The sequence below is a fragment of the Oryzias latipes genome, chromosome 12, assembly GCF_002234675.1.
Source record: "Oryzias latipes chromosome 12, ASM223467v1".
In the NCBI taxonomy this organism is placed as follows: domain Eukaryota; kingdom Metazoa; phylum Chordata; class Actinopteri; order Beloniformes; family Adrianichthyidae; genus Oryzias; species Oryzias latipes.
The window spans coordinates 20,044,895-20,061,907 of record NC_019870.2 but is presented as its reverse complement, the minus strand read 5'-3'; the positions used below and the strand labels follow the sequence as shown (position 1 = coordinate 20,061,907).

Below are 17,013 nucleotides of genomic sequence, written 5' to 3'. Positions count from 1 at the left end.
TTCATTCTCTGTCTCTTAAACCCTCAAATCAAGTCAGAAATCTAGGGGTAATCATGGACTCTGACCTGAACTTTAACAGCCATATCAAGTCAGTAACATCAGCGGCATTTTACCACCTGAAAAACATTGCCAAAATCCAAAACATAATCTCAAAGCGAGACCTGGAGATACTTATTCATGCATTTGTCTCCAGTAGGTTAGACTACTGTAACGGCCTGCTCACCGGCCTGTCCAAACGAGCTGTAAAACAGCTTCAGTACATCCAGAATGCTGCTGCTCGAGTCCTGACCAAAACCAGGAAGTATGATCACATTAGTCCTGTGCTCAGGTCTTTGCACTGGCTCCCTGTACCTCAAAGAATAGACTTCAAAGCAGCTCTGCTTGTGTACAAGTCTCTCCATGGCCACGCACCAAAGTACATCTCTGACATGTTAGTGCCATATGAACCATCTCGTACTCTGAGGACCTCAGGGACCGGCCTCCTGTTGATTCCCAGAGTCAGAACTAAACAAGGGGAATCAGCGTTTCAATATTCTGCAGCTAAAATCTGGAACAGCCTCCCTGATGGCGTAAGACAGGCCTCTTCTGTGTTCATGTTCAAATCTAGACTTAAAACATTTCTGTTTAGCCGTGTATATGACTGAAAGGTCCTATCTGCACCTTTCTTTCCTTCCTTTCTTTTTAAATCTTTTTTTTTCCTTTTCTTTTAAAGTAAATTTTATGTTGATTATTTCTATGATGTATTGTGATTTTAATGCATTTTTCTGTTTTGTGAAGCACCTTGAATTACTTTGTGTACGAATTGTGCTATACAAATAAACTTGCCTTGCCTTGCCTTGCCTATGCGTCGAACTCCGAAACTGTGTTCACTTTCCTGAAGTCGATGCATATCCGCAGTGAGTCGTCTTTTTTGGGAACGATCACCACCGGACTGCTCCACTCTGAGTTGGACGGCTCAATGACACCTAGCTCCAGCATCTTCCTCACCTCATCGTTCAGCCTTCCCACCAACTTCTGTGGTACCCGATAAGGCCGTTGCCGGATTGGTTGTCCATCTTTGAGCCGTATGGTATGGCTAATGAGTGTCGTTCTTCCTGGCTGTGCAGAAAAAAGAGATGGCGTTTCACGAAATAAGTCCATTATCTGTGTAGTCTGTTCCGGAGGTAAATGTGACAGAGGGGTTGAGTGAGTCAGTGCTCCCAGATCAGAGTCCAAGTCTTCCTCAGCCTTCACAGCTCTGACTAGCAAAGACTTCTCTGTTGGATGGTTAGCACCTTCCTTCCACTCTTTAAGTAGATTCACATGGTATGTCTGCTTTTCTTTCTTTTTGTCAGGATGGTGCACCTCATAGGTGACAGGTCCCATCCTGCGGAGAATGGTGTATGGCCCTTGCCACTTTGCCAGTAGTTTGCTGGTAGACGAGGGAAGAAGTAGCAGAACCTTCTGACCTGGTAGGAGTTCACGGTGACGGGCCTGCTGGTCGTACCACGTCTTCCGACTCCTTTGGGCCTCTCGTTGGTTGACTTCTGCCTCTTCCCTGTACTTTGCCAACCGTTCTCTCATCTCCAGGACAAACTGGATGACACCCTTTTCCGAGGTCTTTGTGGATTTGGCCTCCCAGCTCTTCTTGAGGAGATCCAGTGGGCCTTGGACATCCCAGCCATAGAGAAGTTTGAATGGTGAGAAGCCTGTTGAAGCTTGTGGGACTTCCCTATAAGCAAACAACAGGAATGGTAGCCAACGATCCCAGTCCTTCCCTGTGTCACTCACGAACTTCTGCAGCATCCTCTTCAGGGTCTGGTTGAAACGTTCCACCAAGCCATTGGTCTGTGGGTGGTACGGTGTTGCCTTGATGGCAGTGATGCCAAGCTGCTGTTGGAACAGTTTCATCAACCGAGAGGTGAAGTTGGTTCCTTGGTCTGTCAGAATTTCATCCGGTATTCCTACTCTGGAGAAAAACTGAATTAACGCTCTCGTGACTGCAGGAGCTGTAATGGTGCGCAGGGGAAAAGCTTCTGGGAACCGTGTAGCATAATCACAGACCACCAGGATGTATTCGTGACCGCTACTGCTCTTAGGTAAAGGTCCAACAATGTCCATGGCTATTCTCCTGAATGGAGTGGAAATTATAGGAAGTGGGTGTAGTAATGCTCTATCAGACTTGTGTGTTATTGCAGTTTTCTGGCAGGTAGGACATGTTGCACAGTACGTCTGAGTGTCACTGTACATTGATGGCCAGAAAAACCGTGAACTAACCCGCAAATATGTTTTGTGACGACCCAGGTGACCCGCCCATGGGAGTGTGTGCGCTAATTGCATGACGAGTGGCCTGCAGATGGTTGGAAGAACTAACCGTAGGTGTTCACCTTCAGCTGCATACAGAACATCATCAACAACAATAAACCGCACATTTCCCGAACATTTGTCACTCTCTGTTGTCACCTTGGCAAACAATGGTTTTAAAGTTTGGTCTTCTTTCTGCAAAGCCGAAATGTCAGCTGGTATGTCAAATGTTTCTACTGTTGTTGCGATCTCAGGATCCGGCAACTTAAGTTTTTTCTCAAACCGTCTTTGACGACGGGATTTTCTGGGCATTTCTTTGCCTCCATCAAAAAAATTGTCATCCAAATGCGGAAGACTTTGCATCCCTGCTTTAGCCTGAGCTCTAGTTAGCACGGGAGCTGAAACATTACCAGCTAGCTCATCATTAGCTTTAGCTGTTTGAGTAGCTGTTTCAGTTAATAAGTCCCCCAACATGGGTAAATCACACCCCAAAATTAAAGAAACAGGTAGGTTCTCTACCACCCCGACAGTCAAAAGATATGATTGTTCATTTATGGTCACAGTTACATCCGCTTTTGGGTACAAATGTTTGTCGCCATGAACACACACAACATTTGTTTGCCTGCTGTAATCAAGTCCACCAAAAGGGATTAAACTTTGTTTGACCAGAGACACAAAACTGCCAGTGTCCAACATAGCAGTAACCTGCTGTCCGTTCACAGTCACCTGTTTAAGTGGCTGGAAAGTGTCTTTGTCCATGTGCACAGGCCCTGCTCCTGTGACAGTCTCTGGCCTGGGTGCGTAGCAAGCACCTGTGAATTTAGTCTTGCGGATTGGACATACGGAGGCTTTGTGACCAATCTGCTGGCAATAGAAACACACCAGGTCCTTACCCGCCGCTCGCTGGTTAGGTGCTGGGTTGGTACCTTGCGTTGCCTGATGGAAGTCTCTCCGTGCAGGTCTCAGTGGAGCGGTTTGACTAGGAAGACGCTGATCCCCACCCGACGGCCGTGCAGACGCTCCTCGTCGAGCGTTGAGATACTGCAGCGCAAGCCGGGCAGCAGTAAGGCCATCCTCCGGTTCGTGCTCCTTCACCCACGTCCTCACGTCCGCGGGAAGCACACGCAGCAGCTGCTCCAGGATGACGATCTCCCCGATCTGCTCCTTGCTGTGTTGCTCTGGGCGGATCCAGCGACGGTAGAGGCCCTTCAGGCGGTGGTATGTCTCAGTTGGATTCTCCCCAGATGGCACCACAGTAGACCGGAACTGCTGACGATAAGTCTCTGGAGAGATGTCGAATTTTACCAGGAGTGCGTCTTTCAGGTCTTTGTAGATGTGGGCTTGCTGCCCGTCCATTGCCGTGTAGGCCTCCAACGCCTTTCCGGACAGCAGTGGCACCAGGCGACATGCCCACTCAGTCTCTGGCCATCTCCACGTCCTGGCAATCCGTTCAAAACGTAGCAGGTAATTTTCAATGTCCTCACCTGTCTGATATGGAGGGACCTTTGGCTCCATTTAAGGTCTCCAATCAGGTGGCTGTAAACTGACTCTGCCCTGTGGTTGATCCGACCAGCTGGAGTCCTCCTGTGCCACTGGATGCCGTTGACGGGATGCTGCAGCTGGTGTTGGCAGATCCAACCTTGGGCTACCCACTGCGGCTGAGCTTGGTCCAGCAGCTTGGGGACTGGTGTTCCGCCGCCGACCAGAATGGTGCTCTGCCCTGGAAAAAGAGGCTTCCAAACCTTGGAGTGCAGCGATGAATCTGTCCTCCCGCTGCTGCTGTCCACGGAGGAAGTCTCTCATCATGGCCGCCAAGTCACCTTCTGGGCCTTTGGTCAGGCCTGGAGAACCACCAGAGGCACCAGGATCCACCACCTCCTCCTCAGAGGATGAATTGGACGATTGAGGGCCTGTGTACGATGTTGGTTCCATCTCCTCCTTCTGGGAACGCAGACCTCTGTGTCTCGCCTTTTTGCGGCCAGCCATCTGCTTATCCCACTTCTGACACCAACTGTCGTGGGTCCCACCAGGGAATAATTGGGCAGAGGCGCCAAGGTGAAAGTATTCTTGACTTTAATGCAAGAACAGAGCACACCAATTGCTCCACAAAGGTTAACCAACATCTGTTTCTCTCCTCTCAGACTCTCCAACTTCTCCACTCAGACTCCCACCCTAACAGCTGTATCTGGTTCTCTTTTAAGTGGTAAGCCCCTCCTCCTGGGCATTGCTCTCCATCAGTCCAAAGAGAAAATAGGGAGAAGTGTTTGCAATGTTCAACAACATAAATAAACATACAGAAATAAACAGTTTCATTCAAAGAAACATTCTGTGTCGTGTACAGAAAAATAACAATAATCATCAATAAAAATAAATACAAACAGTAACCGATGCGTCACATGACCCAGGGTGTCCATGACCACTTCCGGGTTACCGGGTTACTTCCGGGTAAACAAACAAACAGACAGACGCTAATGTTAGCGTCGTGTGTGCTTCGTGTGAATGTATGCGCGAGGATTATAATTCGGCAACCTAGTGTGCACCCAGGGCTACCTGCAGAGGGATAGGGACGGAATGAAAAGGGTAAGCTGATGTAAATGACGTGTTACCGGGTCCGAGCGTGCGCGTCTATGCGCACGTGTGTGTGCGTGCGAGCGTGTGTGCATGCGTGTGCGCCTGCAGCGGCAGCTGACAGTTCTACACCGTCACAAGTGGTGGAAGCTACAGAATGAAGAAACTTGTGAGGAATTTAGGCAGAAGTTGAGACAGGTCCTGGGTGGTCAGGATGAGCTTCCACATGACTGGGAAACTACAGCAGAGATTATAAGGGAAACAGGTAGGAAGATGCTAGGTGTGTCATCTGGAAAGAGGAAAGACGGTAAAGAGACTTGGTGGTGGAATGAGGAAGTACAGGAATGTGTCCAGAGGAAGAGGTTGGCTAAAAGGAAGTGGGATGTAGAAAGGACTGAGGAAGGTAGACAGGAGTACAAGGAAGCGCAGCGTAGAGTGAAGAGAGAGGTGGCAAAGGCCAAACAGAAAGCTTACGATGAGCTATATGACAGGCTAGACACAAAGGAAGGAGAGAAGGACTTGTACAGGCTAGCCAGACAGAGAGACAGAGATGGGAAGGACGTGCAACAGATAAGGGTGATTAAGGACAGAGATGGAAAGGTGCTAACAACCCAGGAGAGTGTACAGAAAAGATGGAAGGAGTATTTTGAGGGGCTGATGAACGAGGAAAATGACAGGGAAAGAAGGGAGGAAGATGTGGTTGTTGTGGAGCAGGAAGTAGCAGAGATTGGAAAGGATGAGGTTAGGAAGGCTCTGAAAAGGATGAAGAGCGGAAAGGCCGTTGGTCCTGATGACGTACCTGTGGAGGTATGGAAGTGCTTAGGAGAGACAGCAGTGGAATTTCTAACGAGTTTGTTCAATAGGAATCTAGAGAGTGAGAAGATGCCTGAGGAATGGAGGAGAAGCGTTCTGGTCCCGATCTTTAAGAACAAGGGTGACACGCAGAACTGCAGCAACTATAGAGGAATAAAGTTGATGAGCCACACAATGAAGCTGTGGGAAAGAGTAATGGAAGCCAGGCTTAGGAAGAAGGTGGAGATTTGTGAGCAGCAGTATGGTTTCATGCCCCGTAAGAGCACCACTGATGCCATTTTTGCTTTGAGAATGTTGATGGAAAAGTATAGAGATGGTCAGAAGGAGCTTCATTGTGTGTTCGTAGATTTAGAGAAGGCGTATGACAGGGTGCCGAGGGAGGAGCTGTGGTACTGTATGAGGTCGTCTGGAGTGGCAGAGAAGTATGTCAGAGTAGTTCAGGACATGTATGAGAGAAGTATGACGGTGGTGAGATGTGCTGTAGGTCAGACAGAGGAGTTCAAGGTGGAGGTGGGACTACACCAAGGATCAGCTTTGAGTCCTTTTTTGTTTGCTATGCTGATGGACAGGCTGACAGACGAGGTAAGACAGGAATCTCCCTGGACAATGATGTTTGCGGATGACATCGTAATTTGCAGTGAGAGTAGAGAGCAGGTGGAGGAACAGCTAGAGAGGTGGAGGTTTGCTCTGGAAAGAAGAGGCATGAAGGTCAGTCGTAGTAAGACAGAATACATGTGTCTGAACGAGAGGGATCAAGGTAGAAGCGTTAGGTTACAGGGGGCTGAGGTGAAGAAGGTGCAGGAGTTTAAGTACTTGGGGTCAACAGTTCAGTGTGCTGTATGATTTATTTTTGTAAAACACCCTCGGACTGCATTGTGGTAACTCGCTGCAGAACCCTCTGACGTATATTATAGGTAACAGTGTCGCCAGTAAAATTGTCATGTCTGCTGCAGCACTCACCTTGTTCGGCCAGGCTTCCGGTGGGAGCAATCACGCTCTATGGAGGACACCTGGTCATGCCCCTTCATAAGTCCACGCCTGTGCTGCACTCGTTGCCGGACCGTCAGTCTTCTCTGATTTATTCCAGCTAAATTGTCCACGGATCGTAAGCTAACGTCACGTCACCACTAGACCAGGGGTCGGCAACCCATGGCTCCTGAGCCACATGTGGCTCTTTCATCCTTCTGTTGTGGCTCCCTGTGACTTTGGAAAATACTGAGTATTCTATAATAATTAAATTTTATTTTAGTTTGTTCATTTTTCATGGCATTTCAAAGGCGCTGCTGGCTCCGCACAATGTGCAGAGCATATTTCAAAAATCAGCTTCCTTAATGAGCTCGTATTTATCGGGCGAGACCTGCAGAGCTGATAGCAGGAGGAGACGAGGGGCGGCTTCAATAAACACTCCGATCTTCTGCCGGGAACTTGACGTGCTGTGGGGCAGAGACCAACTCGCTGATGACAGACTGAGAGTTTGCGCCAGTGTTGCTAGATAGAGTCACAGTTTTCCAGCCCAAAAGTCATCTGAAAACCGCCAGACCCAGCCAAAAACCGCCCAACACAGCTTTTGTTGATGTTTTTTTTTCGTACTGGACTGATAAAATAAAAGATTTTTCTAAATAAAAGATCGTTCAGACTAATAATAAAATGTTTACAATATTGAATATTTCTTCAGCGGGCCGCCTTCTTCCATTCATTTGCTTAACCCGCTCTATCCCCGCTATAACCTGCGTCCGGCTCTTTCATCCGTGTGCTGCGCTAGAGCGCCCTGATTATCGTGTCATCCTGCTATGACTGTCTTTTGTGCTCTCTGTGTATAATACACTGAGGAGCGCAGGGGAAACAACTCTCAGCTGCAGAAGGTGTGCACAGGAAGAGAGGAAAAGCAGGTGGAGGGGCAGAGGACGGGCTTTGGATTCAAACTCTGTCAGAGAGATGCAAACACGGGCGTCAGATTGAGATGCAGCTTTCACTGCGGGAGTTGAAGCAGAGACTTTCCCTGGGATGATTTTATAAACCCAAACATGGAAACATGATTACCAAGTAGAACTCTTCAAAATAATAAACCTGATCTCTCCACATTCTCAGTGTCTACCATGCATTGACAAACACATCGCTCCATGCAGCGATCAGACCAGAACTAGCTCCTCCCACAAGCGGCCGCGGTATCATCCTTTAAAGAACATAATTTGCATTTGCAGCGACATGTCAATCAAGTCCCATACTTCTTAGTGAGGATTTTGATTGGCTGGTGGATTTTTGAGAAGTACTTTTTTGTTTTTTTAAATCTTTTCTGGCCCGCGATATACACTCATGTCATTGAAGATCGACGTAATGAGCACCTTTGAATAATATATACATGCATAATATATATAATGATGTCAAAACGGGTTGTGGCTCCGGGTGCTTTCTTTTTTATTAGGGGCGGTCCCAGATGGCTCTTTGAGTAAAAAAGGTTGCCGACCCCTGCACTAGACAGTGCGCTGAACCTTTTTTCTTCAATGACTTGTGAACCTTACTGGTGTCCATGGATTACATGAAATCTTTCACCCTTTATCCACTTTTGACCCTCAACCTTTTTGAGGCCAAACAATATTTTCACAGACCGGCCTGTAGGAGGGTGGAGTAAGCATTTTTAAGCTTTCATTATCTCTTAAATTTTTAGGGTAAATATTATTTTTTATCCTCTGTTAAAGATCTGCAGCTGCTTTACATATTTTGTTTTTGTCTGTAATAAGTAATAAGCTGTAATAAGAACTGTAATAAGCAGCTTTCTTTTTTCTTTGAGGTTGAGGGTTTTTCTTCTGTTTCCTCACTGACTCTGTTCTGTAAAATAGAAAAAAATACAAATATACAGTATTTGTTTTTAGTTAACTTTGTAAGCTCAGGGATTTAAATTTCGTAGTTGGTGCAACCACTTTAAGAAAGTAGCGGATGTGTTTTTTTTCACGAGACTGATTAACTAAACATGAGTCAAAAATATGTTGGAGAGAACTGATTAGTTTTACAAATTCAAATGTCCTTCATAATCAGAATAGAAGAAAAATGGAAAACATGTAGCCAGCATTTGTTTTTTCTGTGGCCTGTTAACAGCTGTCCCAAAAAACGGTACTAGTCTGTGTGGCCCAGGGGTTGGGGACCACTGAGTAAATGCACGAGAGTTGGGTGAAAGTGACATGTATAGTAAAGTAGCTTTGAAATTGATTAAAGTGTTATCATAGAGGAACTTAATCTTTACAGTCTAAGAGTGGGCATTTCATCTTCCATTCCACAGCGGTTAAAGGAAGAACTCTGAAATGGAAGGTAGAATCTTTACATCTTACCAAGCATGATCAGCCTTGGAGAGATTGGCGGGTTTCTCTCTGCGTCAAGGGACATCTTCATAGAAGTTTCCTGAAAGAAAACAGACTTTCTTTGAAAAATATATCAGAAAAATACAGGATGAAATCTAAATGTTTTTTTGGAGAAAAACACGTACATCTGCTAAGACAAAGGGGGAGTCTTTCATTGTAGTACTTCATCATGAGAACTATGGCTGCTGTGTCGACCTTGTTGTTTGTCCAAACTCCCTCACCTTCTATCTCCAGAATACAATTTCTAATGCCAAGGTTCCATTTGAGTTTCTGCCTGGAAAAATAGTTCAATATTCTCCTGCCATTGGTAACTCAAGCTTTCACTAATATCAATGCCAGTGAGTTTTTCAAAGTGCCTAGACAGACCATTCAGAGTAAATAAGAAAGGCCACTGCTACTGAATGTCATCTATTGAAAGTGAGGGACAGCTGTTGATGCACATGAGGCACATGAGATCATTGACATCATGACACATGAGGCACATGAGATCATTGACATCAGGTCTCTCCACAGCTCCAGGGGCTTGAAAATAGATAATTGATAACAAGGTGTTTTTCTTGTCCTCTTAAGGCGCATGTGTTTCCCTCTCATGAAGTTTAACTGGCTGCCAATTAAAACAACAATAACTATCAACAATGCACTGAACCTCTTTCGTTGATGTTTCATGCAATTTGAATTGCAGTCTTCCTCATTCCTTGTTATCTTTGGTTGAGGAACTCTGTATGCTACATTGTCCCGATTAACTTGTTCAACTCTACATTTGATTCTTCTCAGTAATGAATAATGGCCATAACTTAGTCTTTCTCCTTTGTCAGTGAAATCTGCAAATCTTGGATAGTATCAGCATCCACCTGCCCACTTGACTCCCTAGCCAACTATGATCTCAAATAGGACTCCCACCTCTGTCTGACTGTCACACAGAAGACAGTCTTGGTGTGAAGCGCTCGAGGGAAAAAACAAGCACTCCAGGCTGATTAAATCACATCAATTAACTGTGAAGTAACGCGCCACGATTTATAATAAGTAACTATAACAGCTTTGTAGCGGGGATAAACGTAGTTAGATTACTTCGCTACTTAACTTGTAACGACGTTTTATGCAGCTGTACCTCAATGGCGTCACTCCCGACACTGGTGACCGGAGCATAATTATAACTTTCTCTGACATAAATAAACTAAACATCATTTGTAAAAGAAAACTGATGATTTTTACACTTTTATGGTTGATGGACTGATGAAGAAAAGCTATAAGATCATATTATTTTAGAGCAATGATTTGATCAAAACAAGTATATGTGAGGACAGCAGGTATTGAACTTCCATTGATGTTTTCAAAATAGATTTTTGAAACCACTTGTTGTCTTAGTTAGCAGCCTTTACACAGTCATTGTGCTGTGTGTGGGCATCTGTCATGTTATGTTATTTCACAGCACTCACAGAAACAGATTATTTCCTTCTCTGTGAGCACTTATACATAGACGTCTCGCATAGGGAATCAGAGATATGGGTATGATAGTGGTAAACATCCAGACACATAATTATTGTTGTTCTGCATTATAATGCTGCAAATATCTTACAATTATTGCAATCTTTTGTTTGCAGTCTGAGAAGAGAGTAAAGAGCAAGCTTGCATCACCAGCCCCAACAAATAGCCAGTCCTGAGGATTCAGAAAAAGGAATTTCAAGTTGTTGTGAGGTGATAGTCTTCCTTTATGTCATTTAAAAACTGGTTTCATGGTCTGAAAAATAGGTTTAGACTTTTTTATTGTTTTGTGCTGAGCCATGACATAACTCATCTTTTCAGTTTGGTAAATTCTCATACGTGAACATGACAAATATACAAGATGAAGAGCAAATAGCATATTATCATCATTCGGAAGCCTTTTATATCCACCTTGTTTTGGCTGATTCCCAATAAGTAAGAACATTAAAACCAACCTGCTTCACAGTCACTCTAGTCAGAAGTAATGTAGATGATCTGTACATAGTTCTACCAGAAATACATAACAGACATACAGTAACAACTCAGCTGAATGTTGGCCAGCCAAATACATCATGCAGCTGTTTCAGTATTACTTTGGGGCTTTAAAGGAGGTAGTAATGTATACCCAATAACCATTTTTGGTATCTTTACAACCCTTGTACTTTCGTTTTTCTTTTTTAAAATACCTACGCTGCTTTTTCATTTCATCCAGGCTTCTGTTTCTCTACCATGTCTCCCACTCTCTTTCCCTTGCAATCCTTTCTGAACAAAAAATGATGATATGCACTTTAAATCAAGCACAAAATTGTAATAATTATTAAGGAAAAGATTTTGGATTTTATATTTTTACATTTCTTTAGCATTTGCTGCCTTTAGAACCGGTGCATGGGAAACCAGGATTTGTTTCCCAGGTGGAACGATGAGCTTCGTCCAGTGTGGGTCCTTAGGCAAGGCCTTTTGCGCTACTGCCAAGTCCGGGTCTCCCAACAACAAAAACATATTAATACTTTTCTTTGTTAAATCTGACTCATATTTATTTTTTCTTTAAAATAATTGTGCTCTTCATCCTAGGCAAACTGTATAGAGTTTTTTTTTTTTTTTTGTACTTTTCTTTATCACACTGATATCTAGTGGCTATAAAAACAATGATGTAAAACATGTTTAGACAAGAATAAAAATTTCAGAAACTCCAACAAACAAATATTTCTACTGATTTTTGACACCAAAAATGAGTTTGTAACCTTTTTTTTGAACTAACAGATTTTGTGTTATAAACCAAAATAAATCATTTTTTCTGTTGATAAAGGTGGACTGTTTTTGTATTTAGTTACTTCGTATTTTTAAATATCTTTTTTTATTGCATAAAATGCCATTTCAAAAATCAAAGATTTTATGCACTGTTAGTGCACTGGGAATTTTTCTGACTTTTTTGTCTGAAGCAAAGAACTGCAACATTGATATAAAGTTCAGCATACTGAAACAGATTATTGCCTAAAAGCCATGCTTAAACTTTCACCTCCACACAAAGAAAAAAGGAAACAATATTGTCTCAAGCCTGTCCATCAGCCTTATAGGTGTTCAAAACCAAGTCTCAATTCACTAGATATGAAAATTTCAGCACCAACTGGTTTGTCCAGGCGATATTAAGTAGCTTGGATTTGCTTCACGGCTTGTGGTTCAAAAATATAAAACCACATCTGAACATTAAAGCATAGCTAAGCTCAGCTAGACTTGGACCCCTACTGTGCACCAACTGTTAGCTGTCACTAGTATCTTATTTTGTTGCCAATAATAGATTAAAAGTTTATGAAGAAAAAAAACAACAAAACACCTTACTGACATTCAGGCAAGAGCTGCCTTATGCTATTTTTAAAGACTTTTCAAAAGGTGTAAAAAGTAAGCACTGTTCTACTAAGACAAATGTTGCAACACTGACAAAGGACAGTAATATTAACCGGGCTCAAAAAATGTTTTTGACCCAATTAGCTGTTGTGATTGTCCAGTTTTATACACCCCCAATCATGCTTATTACCACCAGCTATTGCAGCTGTGCTGCAGCACAGCTATTGCAGCTGTGCTGCAGCAGTAGGGTGGTCGAACCCTGAGTGGAAGATTGCAGGTTTGATTCCTGCCTTACCCCCACCAATGTCAAAGTGTCCCTGGGCAAGAACCCACCTTGCCTCTGGTGGAAAACTGGCCGCCAGTGTTCAGCAGCGGAGCCGCAATCACTGTCTGAATGTGGGTGAATGGGACTGTGACTCTAAAGCGCCTTGGGCCTTTGAGGAAGGTAGATAAGCACTATACAAGTATACACCATTTATCATTTTTACCATATCTGGGTTTATAGGCTCCAGTAGAACACTCTATAGAAGGCAGAATGTTTTATGCTTCTCAGCTGGTTCTCTCTCTCCAGTCATTGCTAGGTATGTTTGTTAGTACCTGTTATCCCTCTTTTTTCTAGCCTTGACTGCAGAGTCTGCTGCTTATCCAAAAGACACTGATTTACTAGTTTTTTTTGTCACCTGGATTACCTGCTGTAACTACAGCTTTTCCATGAGGATTTCTATTCATTTAAATTAAGGGGACGAGGCTCATTTCAAACTGTTTTTTTGCATACTCTGAGTACCGTATTTCCTGCAGTATAAGTCACACTGGAGTATAAGTCGTAGGAGCAAAAAATGCATGATAAAGAAGAAAAAGACAGATGACTTGCTCAGGAGTATAAGTTGCACTTTGGGGGAAAAAATGCAACAATTCAGAACAATTCCGCCTTGATGCTGCATTAACACCAAACACAATTCAGGAGTGAAATTAGGGTTCATAGCTTTTTTTGACAAGCGCAAGCATCAAATTAGATGCTCATTGCTTTTCTTAAACTAGACACTTCTGTCGCATGTGGAAGGAGCTACTGTCAAGTTTTAGCCTCAATACTACACATAGCATTGACTGTATATCTAATTTATAATGCACAGACGGCATGGATGGCAAAAGATCTGGATTATTCATTTGGAAGAGCTCTACAAAAACATTCGTAAACACAACTCCATGTCTGGGTTAATGTAGTCATTCAGTCATTATTTTCTACTGCAGGAGCTGCGTCTGAATGACAACATTTTCCGGGGGTACGTCCAGATTCCAGTTTGATGACTTGCTGTCTTGCATCCGTCAGAAGTCACTAAAAGTAGCTCTTTATGTTGAGCAATATTCCAATGTTATTTAATAAATGTTTTACAAAGAATCAGAAATGTTTCAGAAAGGTTTTTGGTGAGTAAAGCTTGGTAACGGACATTTTTTGGCTGCAGGGGTGAGGGTTCTCTGTTTTTGCGGATTCGGCATATTTACGGGTGTCTCTGGTCCCTAAACCCTGCGGTTATGGGGGGAATACTGCATGAGTCTATTTATGTTAAAAACATGTAAGTTAGATCACATGTAAGTCGCTCCTGAATAAAAGTCACACCCCTGGCCAAACAACACAAGAAAAATATGCAACTTATACTCAGAAAAATACAGTAGATACTATGAATAGTGGTGGGAATTTTCCACTGCCTTTTCTACTTAACTTACCACTGAACATGCAGTTTTGCACGAGATGCTCTCCTCCAAACTATAGAAGTCTAAGCAAACAATAACATAAACCTTCCTCTGTTTTACCCAAAGTTCAGTGAAGCTATAAGGTTTCAATTTCAATAATGTTATCGTCTGCAGCAGCTTGCTTTTTTCTTTTTTTCTTTTTTTTGCAGCAGCTTGTTTAAGGTGCATTTGTTCGATACGATTCACTGACCTAAAATTGAACCAGGATATCTTATAATCAACCTACTATGCCTCTATGAAATTATTATATTGATATTGGGAAATACCATTTGAATTTTTATTTCATTTTGAAATAATTGTATAATTGTCGATTTGATTTGATCTGGTTGGTTCATAGAAATATAAATTAATTCATCAGTTACTTATTTCAATGCAACCTAGTAACAAGGGAGTAGTCCATGGCTAATGAGTTGGAGGGAGAGTATACACATGAATTTCTAATGAACTACTTCCACACTGCAGAAACTATGTCTTAGAAAACAACACTTGTTTTTTTTTTTGCTTTTATTTGGCTAAAAATGGCATAATCATAATTAAAAGACCACTGGGGGATGCTTTGAAAATAGATAGAAAGATGACCAAATTTGGATTGAATCTGTAATCATGTGAAATGCTCATTGTCCTGGAGACAGATCAGTTTTCAAAAAATAGTTTAAACTAAATGTTTACTACAAAAAACAAATCTGTCAGGTTTTGAAGCAGTTTGCTGTATTTCGTCATCTTTGAAAAAGATAAAATGAAAACAAACATTGCTTCCCCAGAGCTAGATTTCAGTGAGATATACATCTAGCTAGAAAGCCCTCACCTTACACTGCAGAGAAACTGAAATCATACAAATGTACAGACAGGTCTCTGTATTTTTAATCAAGGTGTGTCGAAAAAAAAGCTAGAATCTGGGAGGTAAAAACAAAATATATTTTTTTAAAGGAGTTAGCGTGGGCTGTACTTGCTAATTCTAGTCATGAAACAGTTTTTTGGAGAGACTCTGCAGGCAGGGCTTTTGATGAATTCCTTATTTGTTGCAGAAATAAATGAGTGAATTGCAAAAACTGTATCACAAAAGATCCTATCTAGTTCAGACCTTGTGTTTGGAGTACTCATTTACAACTCCGTGCAAATGTACTCCATGTACATATAACAGCCATTTAACCTCATTAGCCAAAGGACAAAAAAAAAAGACATACACAGCAAGTGTATTGTATGAAGTGCTAACTGCATGAATGTGGTGATCCTCAGCTTGACCTTTTCCTTAGCATTCCTCTTTGTGAAGTTTTTGCCTCTGACCCTAAAAACCTTTTTAAGAAATCCAAATGTATAAAATGTCGTGAGACTCTAATATTAAGATGTCAAAATGCAATAATTGTTAGAATCCAAAGAAATGCAATGCAATGTTTGGCTTTCTGGCAATTTTCCTTTTAGGGCAGTCATAATCAAGAAATCAAGAATAATCAAGAAACCTGCTTAAAGTCCCCCTCCAATGAAAGTCATGTTTTTTTTAAAGTTTTTGGTGTGTACGTGTGGCATTTGTCTTATGAAGTGGAACAAATGCAATAAGAAATCATTTCCTTTTTGCATTTCTGAGTATTTCTCCTTTTAAATTACTGTCAATTAAACTGTTGCATTGCGCAAGCTCTCTGATTTGCACTGCCCAGGTGTGAGAGTGAAGATGGCTCATTGCTGTATTCCCCGCATACATTTTAAGTGCATCCAAGGCTGGATTTTGTTGTTGGATGCAAGTATTTAAAATGAAAGTTAAACTCCCAAATGTGTTCCCCGCATTTATGTACTTTCTCTGACCGAGTTTGAAGCCTTGCTGTAAAAAAAAAAAAAAAACAAGAATAAAATCAGGAGACCTTTTTTTATTATTGCCTTGATGAAAATAAGAAAGAATTCATAATGTTTAGGAGGCTCAAGCAGGCTGGCTTTTCCACAGCGGGTCTCTGTCTGTTCGCCAGCTCACATTTTAAGACATTTAGATTGTGGGATTTTGGATGAAAACTGCATAATCATGATTAAATCACCACTGGGGATGTTTGGGGGGGGGCTTGAAGGCATAAGTATAAGTATGCATGTGTGAACACTATCTGTATATTGTACATGTTGACATGTGGTCATTTTTGCCGCCAACAGGTGTGTTTATAACATTAATTTAGGTGTGTGTGTGGACAGGCTGCGCCCCTTCTAGATTTGTATTACATCTGAACCTTACTGTAAACTTGTTGTTTTATGCTGCTTCGTGGTTTTACACCCCCCCCCCCCCCATAATCACCCTCCTATGGGCTAGCAGGGTAATTATGGGGGGGGGGGGGGGGGGTGTAAAACCACGAACCCCTCTCTAATATCCCTCTTACTTCCTCCCTCCTTTCCTTTTCTGTCCGGTCCAACACAAAAGATTTTCAAATACGATTAAAATGAATAAAGTTTGGCCTCGATTACAGGGGGTTTATTCAGACTCTGGTTTGTCAGAAGATTCATAACCCCTGTTGTTAAAGTAAAATATGTCCAACACAAGAGGCCTTCAGCTCTCATCTGTTTGCCCTGCTGTTGGACAGGACAAGTTAAAAAAAAAACAAAAAAAACACCCACAAAAATTTTTTTCATCAGAGTGGGTCTTTAACATCGGAGTTTTAGCCCCAGTGTTGGCGTTATGAGCTACGCTATCTCTTTAACCTTCCTACACATAATTCCAACAAAATCTGAAGCAGAGAAAAGGGGCAAAGTTGCTTTTCTGCCCGTCAGACTAATTCAGTTTACATTTATTGGATAAACACTTTTCTCTTGCAAAGCAACTTTTTTCCACTTTATAATCGGTTGGAATTAATGCATAAATGGTTGAAGAGTTACAGCAGTTTGAAAGCATGTTATTATATATGAAACAAACTGAAATCTAAGCATAAACTACTTTTATTTGGCAATTCAAAAA

At 42.3% G+C, this 17,013-nt stretch overlaps 1 protein-coding gene across 1 annotated transcript; it reads left to right on the top strand.

Annotated features, from left to right (window-relative positions):
* Positions 1-1,730: 1,730 nt before the first annotated feature.
* Positions 1,731-4,601, top strand: LOC111948364. The gene is made up of 6 exons (XM_023961119.1): positions 1,731-1,800; positions 1,885-1,900; positions 1,986-2,078; positions 3,243-3,558; positions 3,650-3,747; positions 3,857-4,601. The coding sequence occupies exons 1-6, from the start codon at positions 1,731-1,733 to the stop codon at positions 4,041-4,043; spliced, it is 780 nt and encodes a 259-aa protein (XP_023816887.1). The 3' UTR covers positions 4,044-4,601.
* The last annotated feature ends 12,412 nt before the right edge of the window (positions 4,602-17,013 follow it).